Consider the following 21,945-nt stretch of genomic DNA (forward strand, 5'->3'; position numbering starts at 1 on the left):
TGAGGAAGGAACTCGGGAGACTTGTAAGTGTGTGTGTGCATGTGTGTCCAAGTGGGTCCTAGCAGGAAAGGACTCTGGAGGAGGATAAGTACACTGAGCAGTGTCCATGCCCAAAACCCCTATCTCCCAGAGTAGGATTTCAAAGGGAGGGTATATTACTGGAATCGTTCCAAGTTTACCAGTAAACTACCAGAATTTTGGTAACTTTCAAGGAATATATGGAATTTTATCAGATGACATCTAGTTGCCTTTTTGGGTACTTCAGATTATCCCACTGGGCACACACTGGTTGAATCAACGTTGTTTCCATGTCACTTCAATTAAATGACGTTGCACCATCGTGGAATAGATGTTGACTTGACGTCTGTGTGCCCTGTGGGAGGTGTCTGTAATTATCTCTGGCCCTCTGTGTGGCCTTATCACATGTCAAATATATTTAAGGATGATTTTAAAATTCAAAATAGAATGTCAAAGCTGTAAAGCATTATCCTAAATAAAAACCATCAACTTTGTGAAGGCCATTGATGTTTATTTAATATGAGGTTTTGCGCATGAAATATCCCTAAAAAATTGTTTTATTTATTTGACTCTATATAACATGTCTTTGTTGTAAATGTTTTTGGGGTAAAATGGTGGCAGTTGTGAAAAAAGACCATCGTTGGAAGGGTTGCAAATAATACAATTGTTGATTAGATGCTATTTTCTCTTGAACCATATGGTCTCTCCACTAGAGACTCATGGACAATACGGACACAGATATAAAAAATGTCTACTAATAGTGGCAATCTATGGTAACTTTGGTCATTTCTACTTGAATAACTTGTAAAAATGTATTAATGTATGGTATTATACTATACTGCATACAAATACATTTTTACAAGTCATTCAAGTAGAAATGACCAAAGTTACCATAGATTTCCATAGATTACCTGTTAATTACCAACCTTACCGAAGATTCTGGTAACTTTGCTATATTACCGGTAGCTATGCAACCCTAACCCAGAGTAATTGTATATATCTATATTTCAACAGGAACAAGAACATTTTATAGAAAGACGTTCATTGTAGAGCTCTGCTCTGAGGGATCTATTTCCTCTGATTCCTAAACTACAGATTGAGTGGAGGTTGTTTTGGCTGTTGTTCCTGTGTGGTGGGTGTAACAGTAATTCTAACCTGGCAGAGGAACGTGAAAACAATTTTCAGAGAAACGACCCCAGTAAAGTCCTGACAATACATCATTTCATTAGCAGAATATTGTTTCTGGCTAAGGTAAGCGCTGGAGTAATGTATCCCACATTAACGTATCCATTTGTTATGCAAAGGTTACACACTATTGGCATAACAACAGCGGCAGAGAAGCTGTACATATCAGAGAAATGACCCACCTGTTCTTTAGCGCCAACAAGAGTCGGAGCAATCGATAAGTATATCAAATAACCTGACTGAGGATATATGGACGCTCTCTAAAGCGGAAATCCAATCAGCCTGTGGCATGGCAAGACGCAGTGGACACACACGAGCGCAGACACACACGTGCGCACACACAGACCCAAACAAGGGCGGTCGGTTCATAGAAAAGCTGTACTTTATCTCGGTAAAATGAAGCCCCTAACCAGGCCACGTGGGTTGCAGAGAAATGTCTGAGCCGCTTTGCAGGGCTGCCCACTGCTCCAGACACAGAGCCCTGAGCTGGGACAGGCAGAGTGAGAGAAGAGAAGAGGTAAAGGGGTGCACCTCTATGTGTCTGACTGAGTGCAGGGGCCTCCGCTGTGCTGGAGAGGAAGCCCAGCGTCCTTGAACAGTTCTAATAGGTTTGATTTGTTCGGGGTATAATTGTGTGGGGCTGCTCTGTTGGCTTTAGTGCAGCGGTTCTCAAAGTGGGTTCGCAGAGGTACTGCAGGGGTTCGCGGAGGTACTGCAGGGGTTCGTGGAGGTACTGCAGGGGTTCGCGGAGGTACTGCAGGGGTTCGCGGAGGTACTGCAGGGGTTCGCGGAGATACTGCAGGGGTTCGCGGAGGTACTGCAGGGGTTCGCGGAGATACTGCAGGGGTTCGCGGAGGTACTGCAGGGGTTCGCGACCAGATCTCTTTTTTTTTTTTTTTTTAATGAATATTACCAACAACAGATTACATGACTATTGGCCACGGGATCCATGGAATAAGTTAAAAGTGTGTAATACAATAACAATGTGATATTATTCTTCTACAATGCATGTTCTTAACCCTGGTCAACACGGGCCTGGGAAGCTCACAGGGATATCAGTATCTACAGTATAATTATAATTTCTTCAACTCAATACCATTCCCCCCAATTTTTTATATATATATTGTTTTACACAAATGCACTGTAATTTAAGCTTTAAAACGGCCAAGTTTTTCTCTTCCCGCATGGCAAAATGTGTAGAATTGCGGGATATTAGCTTTAAAGCTGCAACAGCAAAAGATATCTCGGCCTCATGGGAAAATGAGCTTGAAAACTGCACATTTTTCTCTCTGATGCCAAGAGGCAGTTTTTTTATGTTCCTCCCCTGGGCCCGAGACTTGGTTCGTCCAGCCATGTACTGCAGACGTCATAGTAAAACTCCTTGTAGGCTATTGCTATTCCACTCAAGTTGTATTCTGATTATGACGGGATCCTTGATGAATTTGCTAACACAAAATGGTTCCCCGGGCCCCAAAAAGTTTGAGAACCCATGCTCTAGTGGACCAACCACCATCCAGCCAGTCAGCCAGCAATCCAGACAGTCAGCCCAGAGGGTAGGAGAGGATGAATGTGCCTCAGTCTCAGTACAGAACAGAGCCACCATGCACCTGAACAAGCAGCAGTAAATGGGCCTGTTAACTGATGTTGCTAATTGAGTTTGTTCCATTACTGGAGCAGAGGTAAGAAATAAACACACAGTACTTTTTGTACAATGTTAACTACACAATGTTCTGAGTGTAGGCTTCCTTCAATGAAAGGAGGCAAAGAGGGATACACATTAGTAAAAGTGGTAGTGACTGTTAAAAAGCTAGTACACTCACATCTCTACGATGCCCTCGGGCAGGTTGGCAGGGATCTCAGTCAGGCTCTTGTGACGACAGTCCACAATGTTGTTGTTACAGGTGCAGGAGATCGGACATACTGATGCCTGGGGAATACAGGTACGAGGCTCTGCCTGAGCTGGGCCTGAGAGAAAGAGAAAGAGAGAGACAGATAGATAGATAGAGAGAAAGAGAGAGGGGGTGGGCAAGAGAGAGAGAGTGAGGGGGTTGGGGGAGTGAAAGAGAGAGAGGGGGGTTGGGGAGAGAGAGAAGCGAGCGAGGAAAGAGAGAGAGAGAGAGAGAGAGAGGGGGGAAGAGAAAGAGAGAGAGGGGGCAGGCGGAGGGGGAGGATGGGGACAGGGGGAGAGAGAGAGAGAGAGAGAGAGAGAGATATGGAGGGAGAGGATAGAGTGAGGGAGAGCAGATTATGCACACTTGAATACAAAATGAAATAAAAAGCTTAGTTAAAACCCCATGTGTCATGTTGAATCAGCTTAATAAAGCTCTAGAATAAGGAACATATATCAAAATAAAGGGCAGGAGATACAAGTCAATAACATAACATGGCTGTTTATTGCTGACTGTAATAAAGCAGGGATAATCACCAGCACAGGGTATGTCTCTATCCATCTCTCTCTCCCTCCCTATCTCCTCTCTCTTTGTCTCTCTCTCCCTCCCTATCTCCTCTCTCTTTGTCTCTCTCTCCCTCCCTATCTCCTCTCTCTTTGTCTCTCTCTCCCTCCCTATCTCCTCTCTCTTTGTCTCTCTCTCCCTCCCTATCTCCTCTCTCTTTGTCTCTCTCTCCCTCCCTATCTCCTCTCTCTTTGTCTCTCTCTCCCTCCCTATCTCCTCTCTCTTTGTCTCCCTCTCTCCCTCCCTATCTCCTCTCTCTTTGTCTCTCTCTCCCTCCCTATCTCCTCTCTCTTTGTCTCTCTCTCCCTCCCTATCTCCTCTCTCTTTGTCTCTCTCTCCCTCCCTATCTCCTCTCTCTTTGTCTCTCTCTCCCTCCCTATCTCCTCTCTCTTTGTCTCTCTCTCCCTCCCTATCTCCTCTCTCTTTGTCTCTCTCTCTCCCCCCTCTCTCTCTCTCTCCCTCCCTATCTCCTCTCTCTTTGTCTCTCTCTCCTCCCTATCTCCTCTCTCTTTGTCTCTCTCTCCCTCCCTATCTCCTCTCTCTTTGTCTCTCTCTCCCTCCCTATCTCCTCTCTCTTTGTCTCTCTCTCCCTCCCTATCTCCTCTCTCTTTGTCTCTCTCTCTCTCTCTCCCCCCCCCTCTCTCTCTTCATCTCTGCTGTGTTATTGTCTTTATTTGCAGGTTAATTACGGGGCTGCCTCTAAGGCGGAGGACTGTATTTCTGCTGCGGCTGCCTGCTGGAGATTCATCAGCTGATTAATGGCTGCAGGGAGGGGGTGGGAGCTGTTCATTAGACCCAACCGTGAACCCTTTTACCAATTACATCCTGGAGTCAATTAAAACAAGACCACCAACCGATTCCACTGATTCATTGGCTTTTCACTCTGCACTATAAAAGACCCTGTTCATTTGGAGATAACATGAGTAGTTCTTGTGCTGTTTTTAGTACAGTGTGTTGTCATGGTGATTTAGTTTGGTGCATACCTGTGCAGGTGAAGTCTTTCTTCTGGACATCAGGGATGTTGAGGCCCCTCATGCTGGCGGGGGCCATGCACTGGGTGAAGGGGGCCAGGCCATGCCTCTGCCGCAGCCAGTCGGACAGCCAGGACAGGTGGCAGTCGCAGTGCAGATTGTTAGAGTGCAGACGCCTGCAAAGGGAGGAGCGGAGAGTGAGGGAACAGCAGTGGTCAGTGCAGGTTGTTGGCTGCAGAGGGTGGGAGGAGAGAGAGCCACAGTAGAGGGCCAGTGGCATGACATAACGCGTTAGAAAAATGACCACATCTAAGGCTGAGTAGAAGAATCCACTCGCAATACATGCCCCCAAATGTGTTTAGAGTGACAATGAAATTGACTTTTTTCTTAGGTCTGAGGCTGCCCAGCAGATGAAAAACATTTGGAGTTCTCATTTACTCATGGCTGCCCTGCTGTGTTTATGACTCTGTGACTCCTCCGTCCTTGACAGAGATGCTGTGGTTGTCATATCCAAGACCGGCGCATAAAAGCGACTAATGTGAATCCATCTGCAGACGCAAGGATGGGCCCATTCTCTTAGCCAACACCTTCATTTCGTCAAGGTCTCCCTCAACAATATGGCAGCTCTCCCAAAGAAGAGGACAGGACACGACACACAGGGGCTAAATCACTATCTCTCAACAGTCATTACGAGACCGACTGGAGAGGAGCTGAAAGGAGAGGAAACAGAGGGAGCGGGGGGTGCTTGGCGGTAGGAGGAAGAGTCATGTCAGCAAATCAAAAAGTTACTTCATCCTTTTCAAAAAGTCTGGCAAATGAAATACGGGTGCGATCCGGTTAGGGGACAGGAATTGCTCATTGAGGATAACAGCGTGGGTTGTAGTTTTAATGGAGCTCTTCCCATTATAAATCCAGTTTATAGCCACCCGTTGTTCCGGATTAATTACACACGAGTGGGATTAGAGAGGTGGAGGGATGGAGAGATGAGCTCCACACTGAGACCGAGCATAGGGCTCATACACCAATGCTCGGTCGGTCGGCTGTGTGTGTGTGTGTGTGTGTGTGTGAGTGTGTGAGTGAGGTGAGCTAGGTGTTCATCTTCAGAACCTGCACAAAAGGGCACCTCAGCTCACCCAGTGATCCACACAGACACACACTGTGAAAATGACTAGAGTAACTATCCCTTTCGCAGTAGGAGCCCTCACTCTCTATCTGTCCCGTTATTGAACCGTAGCTCACCATGGGGTGATATCATTTGATCTAATTGAATGGCTGCTGGACAAAGCTGGTAAAAAGAGAGTGGGGGAGAGAAACAGAAAGAGAGAGAGAGAGAAACAGAGCGAGAGAGAGCGAGGGCAGAGGGCAGGTTAGCTAAGCTATTTCATCAGAAACCTGGAGCCACCCGCCCCCCCCCCCCATCCCTGCTAAATGAATTACAGACATCTCTAAACATTTGATTTAATAAGTTGTTTTTACAAGCAGCAAATTCAATACAGAGATCTCAGGGATATTAGAGCCAGAAAATGCAGTACAAAGGAACTGGGAGCCAGGGATGTAGGGGCGGGTGGGGTAGGGGGAAGCAGGGGGAGCCTCGGCTCAGATAATTCAATACTGGCCAGGGAGCAGAAGGCCGGCCATCCCAGCGTCAGCAAATTCAATTCTGAGGAGGCGAGGAGGAGGCGAGGGGATAGGGATGGGGAGACTGCTGAGCCATGGGGCTTGTAGCAGAGCGGACAGCTCTAAGCTCCAGACCTCAGGCCCCCGAGGAGCCCAGGCAGCAGGCAGGAAAAGAGATGATTACTGGGGAGGCTGGAGTCTGGAGGCTGGGGTCTGGAGGGGAGGACACCGCAGGGTCACAGGGTCACAAGCCACTGCGGGTCTGAGATGGGTCCTGAGCGTCAAAGGCCGTCTGTCTGTCTGTCTGCCCGTCTACTGCGGACACCCTCTTACTATTTATGGTCCCCTTGGAGGGTGCAGCAGTGGAACAACTCACACCACATGGTAATAATAACCAACGTATCCCAGAGCCCACTGCTTAATAACCAAGGTCAGCCGCAGAAGAGAAACATCCCGGCAAGGTAGAGCACTATGTAATTATTATGTATTGATTGTGGTTGGGGAGATAATGTGAGTGAAATGGGTACAGTGACAAAGTCATGCACAACACAGATCTCAGGGGACAGAGACAGATACAAGGTCTGCTCCCTCAGACCCCCCCCCCCCAGGGGTGTCTAGGTAAACAACCCCAGTGAGCTGGCGTGCCATCGACCCTGGCGACCGGGGACGCCCCTCCCCCCACCCGCCCAATCACTCATCAGAGTTGCCCCAGGGTCGATCCAGGGATTGAACGCAACACTGTCTTTGACCCAGGGTTTTTATAGGGAGTCAGAACTCGTGAACTTAAAGAAAGTTGTGCCTTGTTGAGGTAATGGGGCTCGAACGATTATGAGCATGAAACAACGGAGATATAACCACTCATTATGGAATAATAATCTTCTGAGATGGATCCTGTTTCCACTCAGCCACTTGGTGGTATTTCACAATGGCTGCATCCCAAATGGCGCCCTATTCACTACACAGTGCACTACTTTCGACAATGGCCATAGGTCTCTGGTCGAAAGTTGTGCACTGTACAGGGAATAAGGTAGCATTTGGGACACATCCAAATGGTATCCTCGTCATATACTCACAGAGTCCGCAGCTTGGGCATGTGGTTGAAGCTGGACAGAGGGATGAGGGTGATGTTGTTGTTGTTGAGGGTGCTGCAAGAGAGAGACCGACAGTACATTTAGAAACAATAGCCACAATCCACAAAGACAGTCATTGGGTTTCACAAGTAGAAAGAAAGGCATAGGAAGGAGTAAGAAAGTAGCACACTGTTCTAAAGAAATGAGCAAAATGAAAACACAAGTAATGGACAACGAGCAGCCTACAGTCTAAACAGACAGTCTACTGTGTCTACTGTATCTCAGTGCATCCAGAGGTGATATACAGGGCATTCGGAAAGCATTCAGACCCATTCCAATTTTTCCGCAGTTTGTTGACGTTACGGCCTTATTCTAAAATGGATTCAATGAATTGTTTTCCTCATCAATCTGCACACTTAACACCCCATAATGACAAAGCGAAAACAGGTTTTTCGAAAATTTTTCAATTTGATTACAAATAAAAGTATTCACACCCTTTGCTATGAGACTTGAAATTGAGCTCAGGTGCAACCTGTTTCCATTGATCATCCTTGAGATGTTTCTACAACTTGATTGGAGTCCACCTGTGGTAAATTAAATGGATTGGACATGATTTGGAAAAGTACACACCTGTCTACATAAGGTTCCGCAGTTGACAGTGCATGCCAGAGCAAAAACCAAGCCATGAGGTCAAAGAAATTGTCTGTAGAGCTCTGAGACAGGATTTTGTCGAGGCATAGTTCTGGGGAAGGTTCCATTTGGAACCACCAAGATTCTTCTTAGAGCTGGCCGCCCGGCCAAACTGAGTAATCAGGGGAGAAGGGCCTTGGTCAGGGAGGTGACCAAGAATCTGGTCACTCTGACAGAGCTCCAGAGTTCCTCTTTGGAGATGGGAGAACCTTCCAGAAGGACAACCATCTCAGAACTCCACCAATCAGGCCTTTAAGGTAAAGTGGCCAGACAGAAGCCACTCCTCAGTAAAAGGCACATGACAGCCCGCGTGGAGTTTGCCAAAAAGCACCGAAAGACAAGATTCTCTGCTCTGATGCCAAGCGTCGCATGTGAAGGTAACCTGGCACCATCCTTACGGTGAAGCATGGTGGTAGCAGCATCATGCTGTGGGGATGTCTTTCAGTGGCAGGGACTTTTAGAATAAAGCTGTAAACATAACATGTGGAAATAGTGAAGGGGTCTGAATATTTTCCAAATGCACTGTAGCTAAGTAGCAGAAGCAGTGGTACACTTCTCAATCACCCAGAAGGGGTGTATTCATTAGCAAACAAGTGTTTCTACTGGACAAATTCAGGTCGGTCCCTGCCCATTTGGTTCCTATTGAAGACACCCAGGTGCAACAGGTTTGTTTGAACAGCACAAAGGTTCTTGTCAGAGAACTGGATGGTGCCTGTTGTTCACAGCATACTGTTCATCCACACCTCATCCCTTGCCTGCCTGTCTGCTTGTGTTGTGGGCCATATGATGCTGCTGGTGCAGGCGTGTCCACAACAGCGTGTAATAAGCTTTAGCACAACGATGATATTATCAGCAGCAGCAGGCAGAGGGAGGGAAAGAGGGAGGCAGCAGTAATTCCCTTTCTCTCCATCCAGAAACAGTAAATGTGAATAGTACTACTTAGCAGACATAAGTCTTGTAATCTAGCCGTCCCACCCCTCCGTCACTAGATAGCCCCCTCCACCTCCACCCGTCCCCTCTGCACCACCTCCCTGGGAAGTGTTAATGTGCACCTGCTATTTCTAAATTTGGGACTTTAATGGTTCCCGGATCGGCTCGGTAGCTAGAAACAGAAAGTGCTGAGTCCTGTCGGCGAGACAACGTAACGGGTGGAGCAGGAGGCTTGTTTTACAGCGTCTTACTGTACTATTACTGGTAATAAGGGGTTTAGCGGGACTAGAGAGGATGCCGATCGCAGCAGATCCTCAGAGTGGAGTGGACGAGAGTAAAGACTGGCCTGCTGGTTTTCACAGTTCATGCATGTTTTAAGGAAAGTGTTGGGAGCACCGGGCAGCGGCCACTGGTGTGACGCCATGTATCAACTCTCACTGTAACAGGCTGATTCAAACCCATAAAGGAGAGAGGAGGAAATCGGATATGACTACAACACGGCGTGGTTCAACATATCTGTGTTCAGATTTCTAATTGGACCAGTGGAAAATCCCCATCAAGGCAACAGCAAAGCTGCAAAAAATAACGAGGGTCGCATGAAAACAGAGTGAAGGAAAAAAATCCCCTAAAATAAAATACTTGCGGAATTTTAAATGATGTTTTCATATTTATTTTGGAAGCAATCAGCAGGGGGAACACTTTATTAAGAACGAGGGGGGGAAATGCAACCAAATGGCAAGGGAAATGATTGTTATTCCACAATTAAATTATATACAGGGCGGAATCACCCTTGTCAGTGCTGACCAAATTGGCACTTCTAGTGAGGAGAGTAACTCCATCCCACTTGTCAAGGCCACTGTGGCTCTCAGGCTCATCTGGCTTAGAACTACTGCTGGGTTTTTGCCACAGTGGAGGGAAGGAGGGAAGGAAGGAGAGAGAGGGCGGGATTGAGCGAGAGAGAGAGTAGGAGAGAGAAAAAGGGAATGAGAGAGGGAGAAAGACAGAGGGAGGAAAGAAAAAAAGAGAGAAAAGAGAGAGAGCATGGGTCGGGGATGGGTCTGGCTGGGACGAAGGGAGCAACGCCCTGGTAAAACCCTGTAATATTGAACCATCAACAGGGGAAAATGGCCTCTGCCCAGGAAGGACACTCACTTATCTCTCCTGTTCCCCCCCTGCCCCCACCGGCCAGAGAGAGATTTTCCAGGGAGCTGGCTGTCATGATAACGAGGAACCAGAAACCACTGAAGAGTTAGAGGCCAACGTGTTCAGCTACATCCATATTTCAACATGGTCGTTTTTTAACACTGTCCGGTCCTAGAGGGCATTTAGCCATACGGTTCACAATTGATCCGATTTACTGGGGGGCCCTGTGCAATTTGTCCTGATTACAGTAATCACACAGACAAGAGAGGCAGTATCTCAATTACGCACAACAGCTCTTTCAAGGTCTTTGTCTGCCTAGTTAAAATCCACTAACCTGCTAATCTAATATTAGAACATTAGAAAATGACCTAATGGCAAAATATGATGAATTCCTAAATCTGTTGGAGCTGACATTAGCCTCTCAGGCATGTCTGTCTGTCACCGGGGGAACGTAATCTGTTGTGTAGTGTAATGTAGTGCTGTATAGGGCCCCTATCTCTGTCCCCAGCCAGGGAGGCAGTGATGGAGCTGAGTCTTTACCAGCAGCCCATGAGGTTGACGCTATCGCATGTTGTCTATAGGGCCTGCGGAGTCTGATCACTGCCCCAGCCGTCAATCCCTCTTTATCCTTGCTCTCTCTCTCTCTCTCTCTCTCTCTTTCAATCTCTCTCCCTCTCTCTCACACTTTCTCCCCTCAGGCCGCTCCCTCTCGCCCCTCTGCTTCCTCTTCCTCTCTCGCCCCTCTATCCCCGTCGTCCTTCTCCGCCTCTCTCTCTCTTTTTCCTCCCCACTCCGCCCCTCTCTCTCTCTTTTTCCTCCCCACTCCGTCCCTCTCTCTCTCTTTTTCCTCCCCGCTCCGTCCCTCTCTCTCTCTTTTTCCTCCCCCCTCTGTCCCTCTCTCTCTCTTTTTCCTCCCCGCTCCGTCCCTCTCTCTCTCTTTTTCCTCCCCGCTCCGTCCCTCTCTCTCTCTTTGTCCTCTCCACTCCGTCCCTCTCTCTCTCTTTGTCCTCTCCACTCCGTCCCTCTCTCTCTCTTTGTCCTCTCCACTCCGTCCCTCTCTCTATTATTGTCCTCCCCACTCCGTCCCTCTCTCTATCTTTGTCCTCCCCACTCCGTCCCTCTCTCACTATTTTTCCTCCCCACTCCGTCCTTCTCTCACTCTTTGTCCTCTCCACTCCGTCCCTCTCTCTATCTTTGTCCTCCCCACTCCGTCCCTCTCTCTATCTTTGTCCTCCCCACTCCGTCCCTCTCTCTATCTTTGTCCTCCCCACTCCGTCCCTCTCTCTATCTTTGTCCTCCCCACTCCGTCCCTCTCTCTCTCTTTGTCCTCTCCACTCCGTCCCTCTCTCTATCTTTGTCCTCTCCACTCCGTCCCTCTCTCTATCTTTTTCCTCCCCACTCCGTCCTTCTCTCACTCTTTGTCCTCTCCACTCCGTCCCTCTCTCTCTCTTTGTCCTCTCCACTCCGTCCCTCTCTCACTCTTTGTCCTCCCCACTCCGTCCTTCTCTCTCTCTTTGTCCTCTCCACTCCGTCCCTCTCTCTCTCTTTGTCCTCTCCACTCCGTCCCTCTCTCACTCTTTGTCCTCCCCACTCCGTCCTTCTCTCTCTCTTTGTCCTCTCCACTCCGTCCCTCTCTCTATCTTTGTCCTCTCCACTCCGTCCCTCTCTCTCTCTTTGTCCTCTCCACTCCGTCCCTCTCTCTATCTTTGTCCTCCCCACTCCGTCCCTCTCTCTCTCTTTGTCCTCTCCACTCCGTCCCTCTCTCTATCTTTGTCCTCTCCACTCCGTCCCTCTCTCTATCTTTTTCCTCCCCACTCCGTCCTTCTCTCACTCTTTGTCCTCTCCACTCCGTCCCTCTCTCTCTCTTTGTCCTCTCCACTCCGTCCCTCTCTCACTCTTTGTCCTCCCCACTCCGTCCTTCTCTCTCTCTTTGTCCTCTCCACTCCGTCCCTCTCTCTCTCTTTGTCCTCTCCACTCCGTCCCTCTCTCACTCTTTGTCCTCCCCACTCCGTCCTTCTCTCTCTCTTTGTCCTCTCCACTCCGTCCCTCTCTCTATCTTTGTCCTCTCCACTCCGTCCCTCTCTCTATCTTTGTCCTCCCCACTCCGTCCCTCTCTCTATCTTTGTCCTCCCCACTCCGTCCCTCTCTCTATCTTTTTCCTCCCCACTCCGTCCTTCTCTCACTCTTTCCGGCTGCAACCGTTGGGGACCGCCGCTGTTCCTGATACCTCTCTATCCTTCTCCCCTCCACTAACGGCCATGTTCTACTGACACACTCTCCCTCTCCCTCTCTCTCTCCCTCTCCCTCGCTCTCTTTTATTCAGCTTTTTACGTTTGGTTATTTTCCCCGTCTTGAATCTGCACAGCATGAATTAGCGAGTTATTTATTTCCTGATTGAACCACTACTGAACTAATGATTCTTAACGAAAGCAGGGGATGCTAGCTGAGTTCATACAATGCTCCAGGAAGACAATGGCGCCTATGTGTCTCGATTATGTAGCCTCTATGCTTTAATGGGATCAATAGAGTATCCTGAATTATAGCTTGTTGTGTAGTGGAACAATGTTACTTCATGATTTTCTTTAGAGCTCCATCGATGTCCTGGTCATAGGATTATTCTTTTATTAACTGACCCCATTACTTCTCCTTAAAACAGAGACAGGCTCTGTCCGAGGTACGGGTTCTCCGATATTTTTCCAGTGCGATTTCTTTCTTCGCTCTCTGCCATGCTAAGAAAGCTTTCCCACAGTTGCAAAAAGGCCTACTTTGGGGTCTCGAGTGCTCTCTGCCTCTCTCCAGACCCTCATTAAGGCTTTTTGGAGAGGGCCCCTGGATACGTCACTTTTTTTTATTTAAAGGACACAGCGAGGGGGGCTGGGGCTGCAGTGGCTGGTGGGTAAGACAGGACTGGAGCGGAGCAGTGGGAGGGAGGGTAGGGCTGGGATGGACAGGAGGAGTGCATACGGCTCAGTGGAGCTGACTCAGTTACAGAAACTCACAGAGGCTTGAAATCAGGGGCCTGAGAGACACGCAATGCGACATGACGGTGTCATCATGAGCAGCACACTGTTCTGCCATGGTGTGTGTGTATGTAGGTGTGTGTGTGAGCGCACGTGTGGCTGTGTGTGTGTGTGAATGTGACAGAGAGTGTATTTCAGGAGGTAGGTGAAGAGATTTTTCCCCCAACCTCTTTAACTGTTCTCTCGGCGGGCACATTAGAGTGGCACATTGTAATATCTGAGGGGGCGAGAGGTGAAGTTTCCCACGGGTTCTGCTCCTGGCCATTTCTCCCTCACAATGACTGTGTGTGTGTGGGGGGTGGGGGCTGATTTAAGAGTCTGGTTCCTTCCCAGGAACCACCAGAGTGAATTCCCTCTCTCTCTTCATCTTCATCATCTCACTAAGCCTGCCTAAAGACACCGTGAGAGTGTGTGTAGAGTGTGTGTTTGAGTGCGTGTGTGTAGAGGGTCTGCTTTAAAGAAGCCTTGAGTGTTTGAACCAGGCAATCTGCATGTTCCGTCTGTGTGTGTGTGTGTGTGTGTGTGTGTGTGGCTCTCCTCTTCCGGAGTCCCATAGTTGTCTCAGATGCCTTCCCTCCCTGTGAGGAGTGCCATTTCCACCATGTTGCCATGGAACTCTGGAACAATCCACCACCACCACCACCACCACCACCACCAACACAACAGCCAATGGCACGGCAGCAGCAGCGTTGGAGGCAGCGGGCTGAGAAGTGTCGAGGCAGCGGGCTGAGAAGTGTCGAGGCAGTGGGCTGAGAAGTGTCGAGGCAGCGGGCTGAGAAGTGTCGAGGCAGTGGGCTGAGAAGTGTCGAGGCAGCGGGCTGAGAAGTGTCGAGGCAGCGGTGGAGTTTACAGAACAAGCCTGGAGTTTTGGGGGCCTGGATGTCAAAACAAATGAGCAGAGTGCCTCCAGATGAGGCCTCATTTCATTACGGCCATCGTAACTCATCCACCACTTGTTTGCGGCGTGGCGGAATCCAACCCGAAAGGGATGGAAATGTTTGCCTTTGTTTTGCTTAGCGTGGAGGGCTCAGCTAAAGCACAAAGGCGCAATCAGATGTCGTTGAACTCGCAGATGACAAACATCGAAATAACATGCGCTGCAGCTCAAGACCCTGTCCACGTGGTTCGTGTCTAAGTGAGGGCTTATGAGAGACAAAAGAAAACAGTGAGGCGCTTGGGCAATGTGGACATTATCTTATCCAATAGAGACATGCTTTATGGATCCGGAAAATGTAATCGGCAACGGAGAGTAGGGCGGAAGAGAGAGGAGGGTGGAGGGCGGAGGGAGGAAGAGAGAGGGGGGTGGAGGGTGGAGGGCGGAGGGCAGAGGGAAGAAGAGAGAGGAGGGTGGAGGGCGGAGGGAGGAGGAGAGAGGAGCGCGGAGGGAGGAGGAGAGAGGAGGGAAGACAAGAGAGGGGGATGAGAAAAAGAGAGGCGGATTCAGCTTTTGGTTCTGTAGATGGAGGGCACTCAGTATTAGCCAGTCACATACTGCAGCAAGAGGCACATGTAGGACGAACAGACAGACAGAGAGAGAGACATGAGTGCCGAGCCATTGATGAGGCCATTACAGCTTAAATGAGGACAGATTGAATCTAAGCTGTTCCCATCCCTTTTTGTCCTGGCGTACAGGAGCGAGTGATTAATTGTGCATTGGGTTGGCTCTGCTGGGACACGATGGGGTCGTTCCTCTCTCTCCTCCTCTCTCCTTCTGCTCCCTACCGCCACTGCGCTGCTTTGGCGCAGTCACACCACCCAGAGATATCGTAAGGGGCCACGTCTGGTGGCAAGGCAATTTCCTGTGCTTGAAACTGCTGTTTGCGAGCTAATGACAGCCCCCCCCCCCCCAATCGTCAACCCCCCCTTCTCTCCCTCTCACTTCCCCTCTCTCTCTCTCACTCTCTCGCCCTCCATCTCAATCTCCATCTCTCTTTCTCTGCCTGCTATCTGACTCATAAAGACTATTCTATTGGCTGAAGGCAACCTTTCAATCAGACCACACTGAGGTAAAGTCTGATTTGTCCTTTGGGAGGCACACTGGTGTTGGGGATTATAAATGCATGGAATATCTGATTCACACAGAAGACTCAGTCTCTGACAGTCTCTTCTCTCTCTCTATCCCTCTACCCCCCCCCCCTCTCTTTTTATACTCAAACTCTCTGTCTCCCTCTCTACCCCTCTCTCTCTCCATCTCTCTCTCTCTCTTGGTTATGTGCTCCTCAGTGAGCTACAACTGGGCCTCCATCTCTCTAGCCACAGAAAGGCATTAATCAAGAGGAGTCATCAGCAGTGTTTATGACATAGAAGTGAGGTCAGAGAGGATACAGACCGAGGGGCAAGGAGACTGAGGCTAGGTCAGGTCACATCAATTCCTGGAAACGTCAACGATCGCCTGGCCAAGGTACAGCTGACGGACTTAAATACCAGGTAAAGGCCAGCCAAACCAAAAGCACTGAATAGCAAAAACATTATATTTTTGACCCGGTCCCTGTATATAAAAAAATATATTTTTCTGAACCAATGCATTTAGGTTTCGATCAAACACCCACGCGTCTCGCCCTAGACGGCTCTGGAACCAAAATGCAGCCACAGAAATGCGATAGTTTCTTGTGATCACCACAGCTCGGAGCAAATGAGCCGCACTGCATATAACGTAACAGTACTACTCCGCCTCACCCGCTAACACTCTCACCATACAGCATCCATTCAGTCTGCTTCTCCACAGTCAAATCACAACCAGGTCCAACAATGCACTTTCAACAGTTCAAATAAATGACACCGAGTCAACTCCGAAGGCAGTAGGCAACAAGGCAGGAGGGGTGGTGGGGGTCCCCCCTGGTTGGTGTATTTTGGCATGCCTTGGGTCTTCGTGTGAGAGAGGTGCTTACCACTCACCAGCGGGTACAAAACATCATTAAAGTCTACTCATATTAAAGAGGGCATCTGTAACCTCAAAATAAATAAAATAACAGCAAGAATAACAGTAATAGAAGAGAATGCAGTATCAAACAAGCCTGGTGAATCAGTGTTAACATAAAGTGAAGGGAGTCTATGTCCCCATTCGGCTGGTTATGAAGTAACTAAATCACTCTAGTTGGAACACGGAGGCCCCTGTCAAAAAGTCAGGGAAATGCAGAGGGCACACATTGACAAATGACAGTGTTTGGCAGGGCGGAAGGAGTTGGAGGAGGAGGGGGGGAGGTCGTTTGTGGTAATGTGAAAACTTGGTCCCTCCCTCTTCTTATCAATGCGTGATGAGGTGAAAGTCACCTTGAGATACCTAGCATGGAAATGTCTCAGCGGCACTTCCATTCCTCATAAAAAAAATGACAGAGCCCGGTAGGTCGGCACAAAAAAGAAAAAAAGAGAGAGAGTGGCGTTCATTGAGAGCCAGAATTTTCTGTACAAAAAGTGGTCATTAAATATGCAGAGTGCAGAGAGTGCAGCGGGAGGGGGGACGATGGAAGATGGCCACGCACCACTCTGGTAAGAACACAGAGGTTTCCGTAGACGACCTGCGGGCTCTTTGGCTTTTCAAAGAGCATTTCAGACTTGTATAGATTTGTAACGGCTAAAGGACCGATTTAACAAATGACGTAAACGTTATAACCAAGAAAATAATGCACAAATAACATTTCTGCCAGTTTAATTCCTAACAATATTGCAAGTCATATTTTTATCATAATAGTTTTCACAAGTATAATCACATTTTTCTCTCTCAGTTAAGAAATTATAAGCCATATTCATCACCAGTTAATGGAGGGTAATATTTGCTTGACCAGTATTCTAATACAATGCTAGTATTTTGATTGTTAAAAATCCAATAAAATGTGATATATATATATATTTTTTTTTACACAATTAATTTGCCTAGTGAAACTTACATTTGACAAGTATCTTCAAGGACATCTTGACATAAAAGCGGCATTTATTCAAATCAAATGTCCTAAGAGCAGAAACCATCCAATGAATAATCATCAAAGAATCAGTGGCATATTGGCTCGTCCATCCACCTCCACCCAGCAGTATGTTGGCCCACCATGCAGTGTGTTCTGCTGGCACACAACCCTGTTCTCCATCTCATTGAGATGCAAGGCATGCCCAATATAAGAAAATGTCCGAGATAGCTTTGAAGTCATTAGTTCAGTCATTAGCACATTTATGTTAAATCCAAATTACAATTCATCACCAGAAAGGGCCGATCATTTATTTTGTGTTGCTTGGCAGGCGTTAAACTGTATTCAGTCATTGGAAGTCACAGAGCTGCACTCATTACGGAGGCCTATTTAGTCCTCCACTAAATCAGCTCTTATTCATTAGCAACTTGGGGGAATGCTTAACATCTAACACAAAGCTGACGTGATTGTATAAGGAATTCTTCTCGGGAGAAATAGGCAGAGACTTTTGTATTGGTTGTTTTCTATGATCAGAGAGATTTCTCAGCCACCCAGGCATCAATAGGAATGAGGCCTTTGAAATGACTTGTTTATGTCTAAAGTCAGATGATGCTCTTTAAAAAATGTTTTAAAAGAAGTTTAACGATCATTGTGATTAGAAACATCACATGTGTCGACCACCCCAATTTCTGTTTTCTAAGAGGGGTATTTGGACACAATGTTTTCTTGAGATCAAACTACAAAGGAGCACCTATATATCACTTTTCTTGACAGCTTCAATAAAAAATATTGTGTCCATCTGACTGTGAGTGTAAATTCATTTCATCAACCAGTTTCTATTTATATACTGTAAAATTCCCAATGTTCTTTTGGGGGGTTTTCCCTCCTGGATAAAACACATACCAACATATTTCAGTTTTTTTTTTTTTTTTAACAATGTTGTTCTCCAAAATACTTTGTAAAAACATGGTGGTCTGACAATGTGGAACAAACATGGCTGGTCATGGAGAAATTTGTTACATCAATAATACATTATCTTTGCTTTTCCCTCTTTACCACAGGCTCTTAGAAGGCACCGATAGTTCCCATGCCAGATCTAATAGAAGAATAAATAAAAAAAATACCCAGTAAGGAACAGTTTTAGTGCGGTGATACCCTTTGATCGTATCACATGAAAGAGAGAGGATCTCATCTATGAGTTCAATTCAAAAGGCTAGAAGATGGCACAAGTACAAATACACTGACATACACTAGCTATCAGGAGAGATGGTGCATCTTCTGCACCATGGACAAGAACCAATTGTAATTTCAATTCTACACTGTTACACTGGGCAATAGATATAGGCCTGAACATCAAGATGCTTTCTGGTACGGTATATACCGTATACCGGAGTATTTGGAAAAAGCCACGGGATGGTTTTTCAATACCGTCAAAACGATTTATTTGAGGTTTTTCAATCAATTGTCATATTTGAAGCTACTTTTTAAATTAAAACCTGCAGTCAACTTGTGCAATACACGTTAGGAGTTAAAGCAGATTGCATTCTTCATTTAACCTGTTATTGTACATTACGAAGCTTACCGTCGATCCCCAGAACAGTCGAGCCAGTCACGTGCCTGTTTGTAAATAGCACAACGGGAGACGGCGGGAGCTGTTGAGACCACAGCGTTCTATATCTATCAGCGAGTCTCTGTTGTGCAGCGCACATGAGGTGATGAAGTTACACTTGTATGCAATTCACCACTAAATGTTTGCCGTCAGAAGTCAAAGAGCTCTGGATGAGTTGTCTGTACAGCTGCCATTTCTTTCCCCTGTGGTTCCTACTTGCATGTTCTTCTCCTTTGTTCTTCTCCCGTCTGCAATATGCTGCTCATTTGCACAATTTCTCTCGTTCACCTTCGCTTGTAAATGTCCACACTCACCGAAAATGACATTCGGTAGCTACGAACTATGCTTGTAGGAGCTGGATTTGCTTGTCTTTGCAATTAGTTTATGTTCGTTTTCGCTAGTTAGCATTTAGCATCTACATGATTTTGCTATTAGTTTGCACTACTTTTGTTAGCATTCTTGTAATAGAGGCCCTTTGGGCTTTTCATGCATTTTTAGCGCCACCTTGTAGTAATAGCGTAAATCCAGGGATAAGAGAATGACAGTATTACAATATGAAAAGCTGGATACCGCTGAACTTACTGTATCTATTCGGAAAATGTGTTACAGATGTATGATCTTAATTTGATCACTCTTTTGTTGCGGAGAATCTTCCCGCACTTGCAGTGTATTTTAGGTTTAAAAAGGCTTCTAAAGTATGTAATTTCCACTTTGAAATGTCAGACTTGATTTGCACTAATGAAAAATGTATTGCCCAACTAAAAAAAATGTCCATTTGCCAAATGTCCTGTTGCTGCAGCATTATTTACCTGCTGTAGCAAATGGGCTCAAATTAAGATCCTACATTAGTAGGTACACTGCCATAAAATCAAACACTTTGTTTCATCTAAAATTGCTCAAAGAAAAAGCCTAATGTACCAAGAGTGCATAACCTAATTACATTGAAGGCAATCAATGCCTAGTGCTCCAGCCAAATCAGTGTTGTAGTAGTTCGTGGAGAAGTGGGTGTACTCAAACTTTGCCAAAAAAAAATCCCAAAACGGCCTGCCCGGCGAAGTAATGGTGCCCTGTGTGAAAAATGATATGAGAAACAGTGACCTGTATTCTAAAATGATAAATCCCATTTTGGTCTTTCACAGTCATGCCAACCCAAGACGTACCGTGCTAGCAAGCTAATAGTAGGCGTACTATTGAAACAGATAAATTAGGCTGTCAACTGAGTCAGAAATCCACAGGTTTCAGATTTGTTCCATTTTTTTTCTTCAGTCACACAAAAAAATGAAAACAACCAAATGTTATGTTCTAAGTCCACAACAATGCTTAAACCACATCAGGAGACGACTTCTGTGATCTGGGAAAAATCAAAGACATTTAGATTTTTGAGTGTAGTTACTACTTTGGTAACGCATCAGTGGGGATTAAGAAGTGAGTATTCATAATGCCCACTGAGAAAGAAAAAGTGGGCATACGACCTACGCCTGTGTATACCACCACTACAGCACTTAGTCCAATTATCTCCATTTCAGCTGCATGGACATATGGGCGAATTATCATCTTTAAACAACATCTTCACATTCTCCACTGACGTCCGCTTCGTCATGGGCTCTGGTCGAGCACGAGGAAGGTGCAGTATTGTTCATGAAAATTGAATCCACACATGCTGACTTTTATGTCTGGTCTGCTCAGCCGACTAACGCCATCTCATCTCCATCGTGCCATTTTGTGCTGTGGTCATGAAACCATCGCTAGCCGCTCTATGAGCCAAGGCAGGGCAGAGGGAGGAGGACGCTTAGAATGAACAGCCAGTCCAGCAGCAGGATTACTATCCTTCATTCAAACATATCCTGCACTGCCTTTGAGCACAGCCCTAATATGAGCACCTCAAGTGAGTTCTCTGTGTTAACAAAGCAACCAGCTTTTTTGCAGGTTTTCTGTAAAGCCGGCGGGTGAGACTGACTGACTGTATGTCTGACTGACTGTATGTCTGACTGACTGTATGTCTCTCTTGGTCACAAAATGAGCCCTGCTCTAACAGAGGGGAGGGGGGGGGGGTGACAACTGCATTTTGTGCCCTGCCAATGAGCTGATGGATGGGCTAGTATCTGGGAAATGTCTATCTCCCCCAGCAATACTTTCCTGTACTGTCCTATCATATCCTTAGTAGTGCTGCCTGGGCTATCTTCACTGTGCTAGGGCTGGAGGTGCCTCCAGTGAATCCCTCTGCACCAGGACGTATATACTGCCCCCCCCGGCACTCAGACCAGTCCGGACCGAACAGGTCCAGACCCCCCAGTAACACCCTCAGCCACAGGGAAGAGTTTCAGACACCGTGCTACAGTACAGCAGCAGCTCACCAGCCAAATGCAACAGTGTCTGTCAGGCCAAGTACTGAGTCTAGTTTAAAGCTTTACACTACGACAGAGGACACAAGCTAAGCCTATAGTTTTCCTACCGAGTTGTTACAATGCATGACACTATTCCCTGACCAGGTTCTGAATGTTTTGGAATATCCAGACATGCCTACATCACACCACAGCAGACGACCGTAGAACTCGTTTCAACGGGCAACAGTGCACGGACAGGGACGGGGGGACAGGGGGGGTGCGTTGAAAAGTGACAAGCAAAATAAGGCGCCTTGCAAGGCACTAGCTAGCAGCTTAATGTCACAGTGCAGCACGGAGCGACAAATGAGCCTGTCCAAAACCGCGGTCACACAGTCGACGCGGAGAAACAGAAGGCACGCGGCGGACAGACAGACTAACACGTCAGGAGGATGACACCATCACCGCTGCCGCTGGCAGAATGCACAGGTAGGCACGCCGCGCTGCTGCGGCTTCACATGCAACACACTCTGCCCTTGGAGGACATTCAACAGAAAACACAGGGAGATAGAGAGATAGCGAGAGGGGGGGGGTGGAGAAGAGGGAAGAGCAGGAGAGGTCCCTGCAGATGAGAGGAGAGGAGGAAGGGTAAGAGGAGGAGGGGGACTCACAGTATCTCCAGATCGCGGAGGGCTCGGAAGGCTCCATCTTCGATACAGCTGATGTGGTTGCTGTCCAGTTGCCTGAGGAGAGATTAGAGACAGGAGTCAGCGGCAGGTCTGTCTGCAGGCGTGGAGGCGGAGGCTGGAGGGGGCTGCTGGAGGTGAGGGCTGCAGGAAGAGTGCCGGTGGCCGGGGATGAGTTTGGCTGGGGTGGACTGGTGGTAAGTAGGTTGTCGCCAGGCAGCGCACAGCACACACTCAGACCTCAGCGCTCACCTCTGTCTCACTGCAGCCTGGCAGGTTAGGAAAGGAAAGGACCAGCTGGCTAAAGTGGCCTGTCTGGCGGCAGCCTATCACCTC

The 21,945-nt window shown here is 47.5% G+C and overlaps 1 protein-coding gene across 1 annotated transcript in view; it reads right to left on the reverse strand.

The window, feature by feature from the left end:
* Positions 1-21,945, reverse strand: part of LOC115130023 (slit homolog 3 protein-like) — a 236,498-nt gene that overhangs the window by 69,159 nt on the left and 145,394 nt on the right. Inside the window, exons 6-9 of the mRNA XM_065019593.1 lie at positions 21,595-21,666; positions 7,318-7,389; positions 4,640-4,803; positions 3,024-3,168 (exon numbers count right to left, since the gene is read on the reverse strand). Coding sequence (XP_064875665.1) covers positions 3,024-3,168; positions 4,640-4,803; positions 7,318-7,389; positions 21,595-21,666 — 453 coding nt within the window. The remainder of the gene's footprint in view (positions 1-3,023; positions 3,169-4,639; positions 4,804-7,317; positions 7,390-21,594; positions 21,667-21,945) is intronic.

Source organism: Oncorhynchus nerka, linkage group LG6, assembly GCF_034236695.1.
Source record: "Oncorhynchus nerka isolate Pitt River linkage group LG6, Oner_Uvic_2.0, whole genome shotgun sequence".
Lineage (NCBI taxonomy): Eukaryota > Metazoa > Chordata > Actinopteri > Salmoniformes > Salmonidae > Oncorhynchus > Oncorhynchus nerka.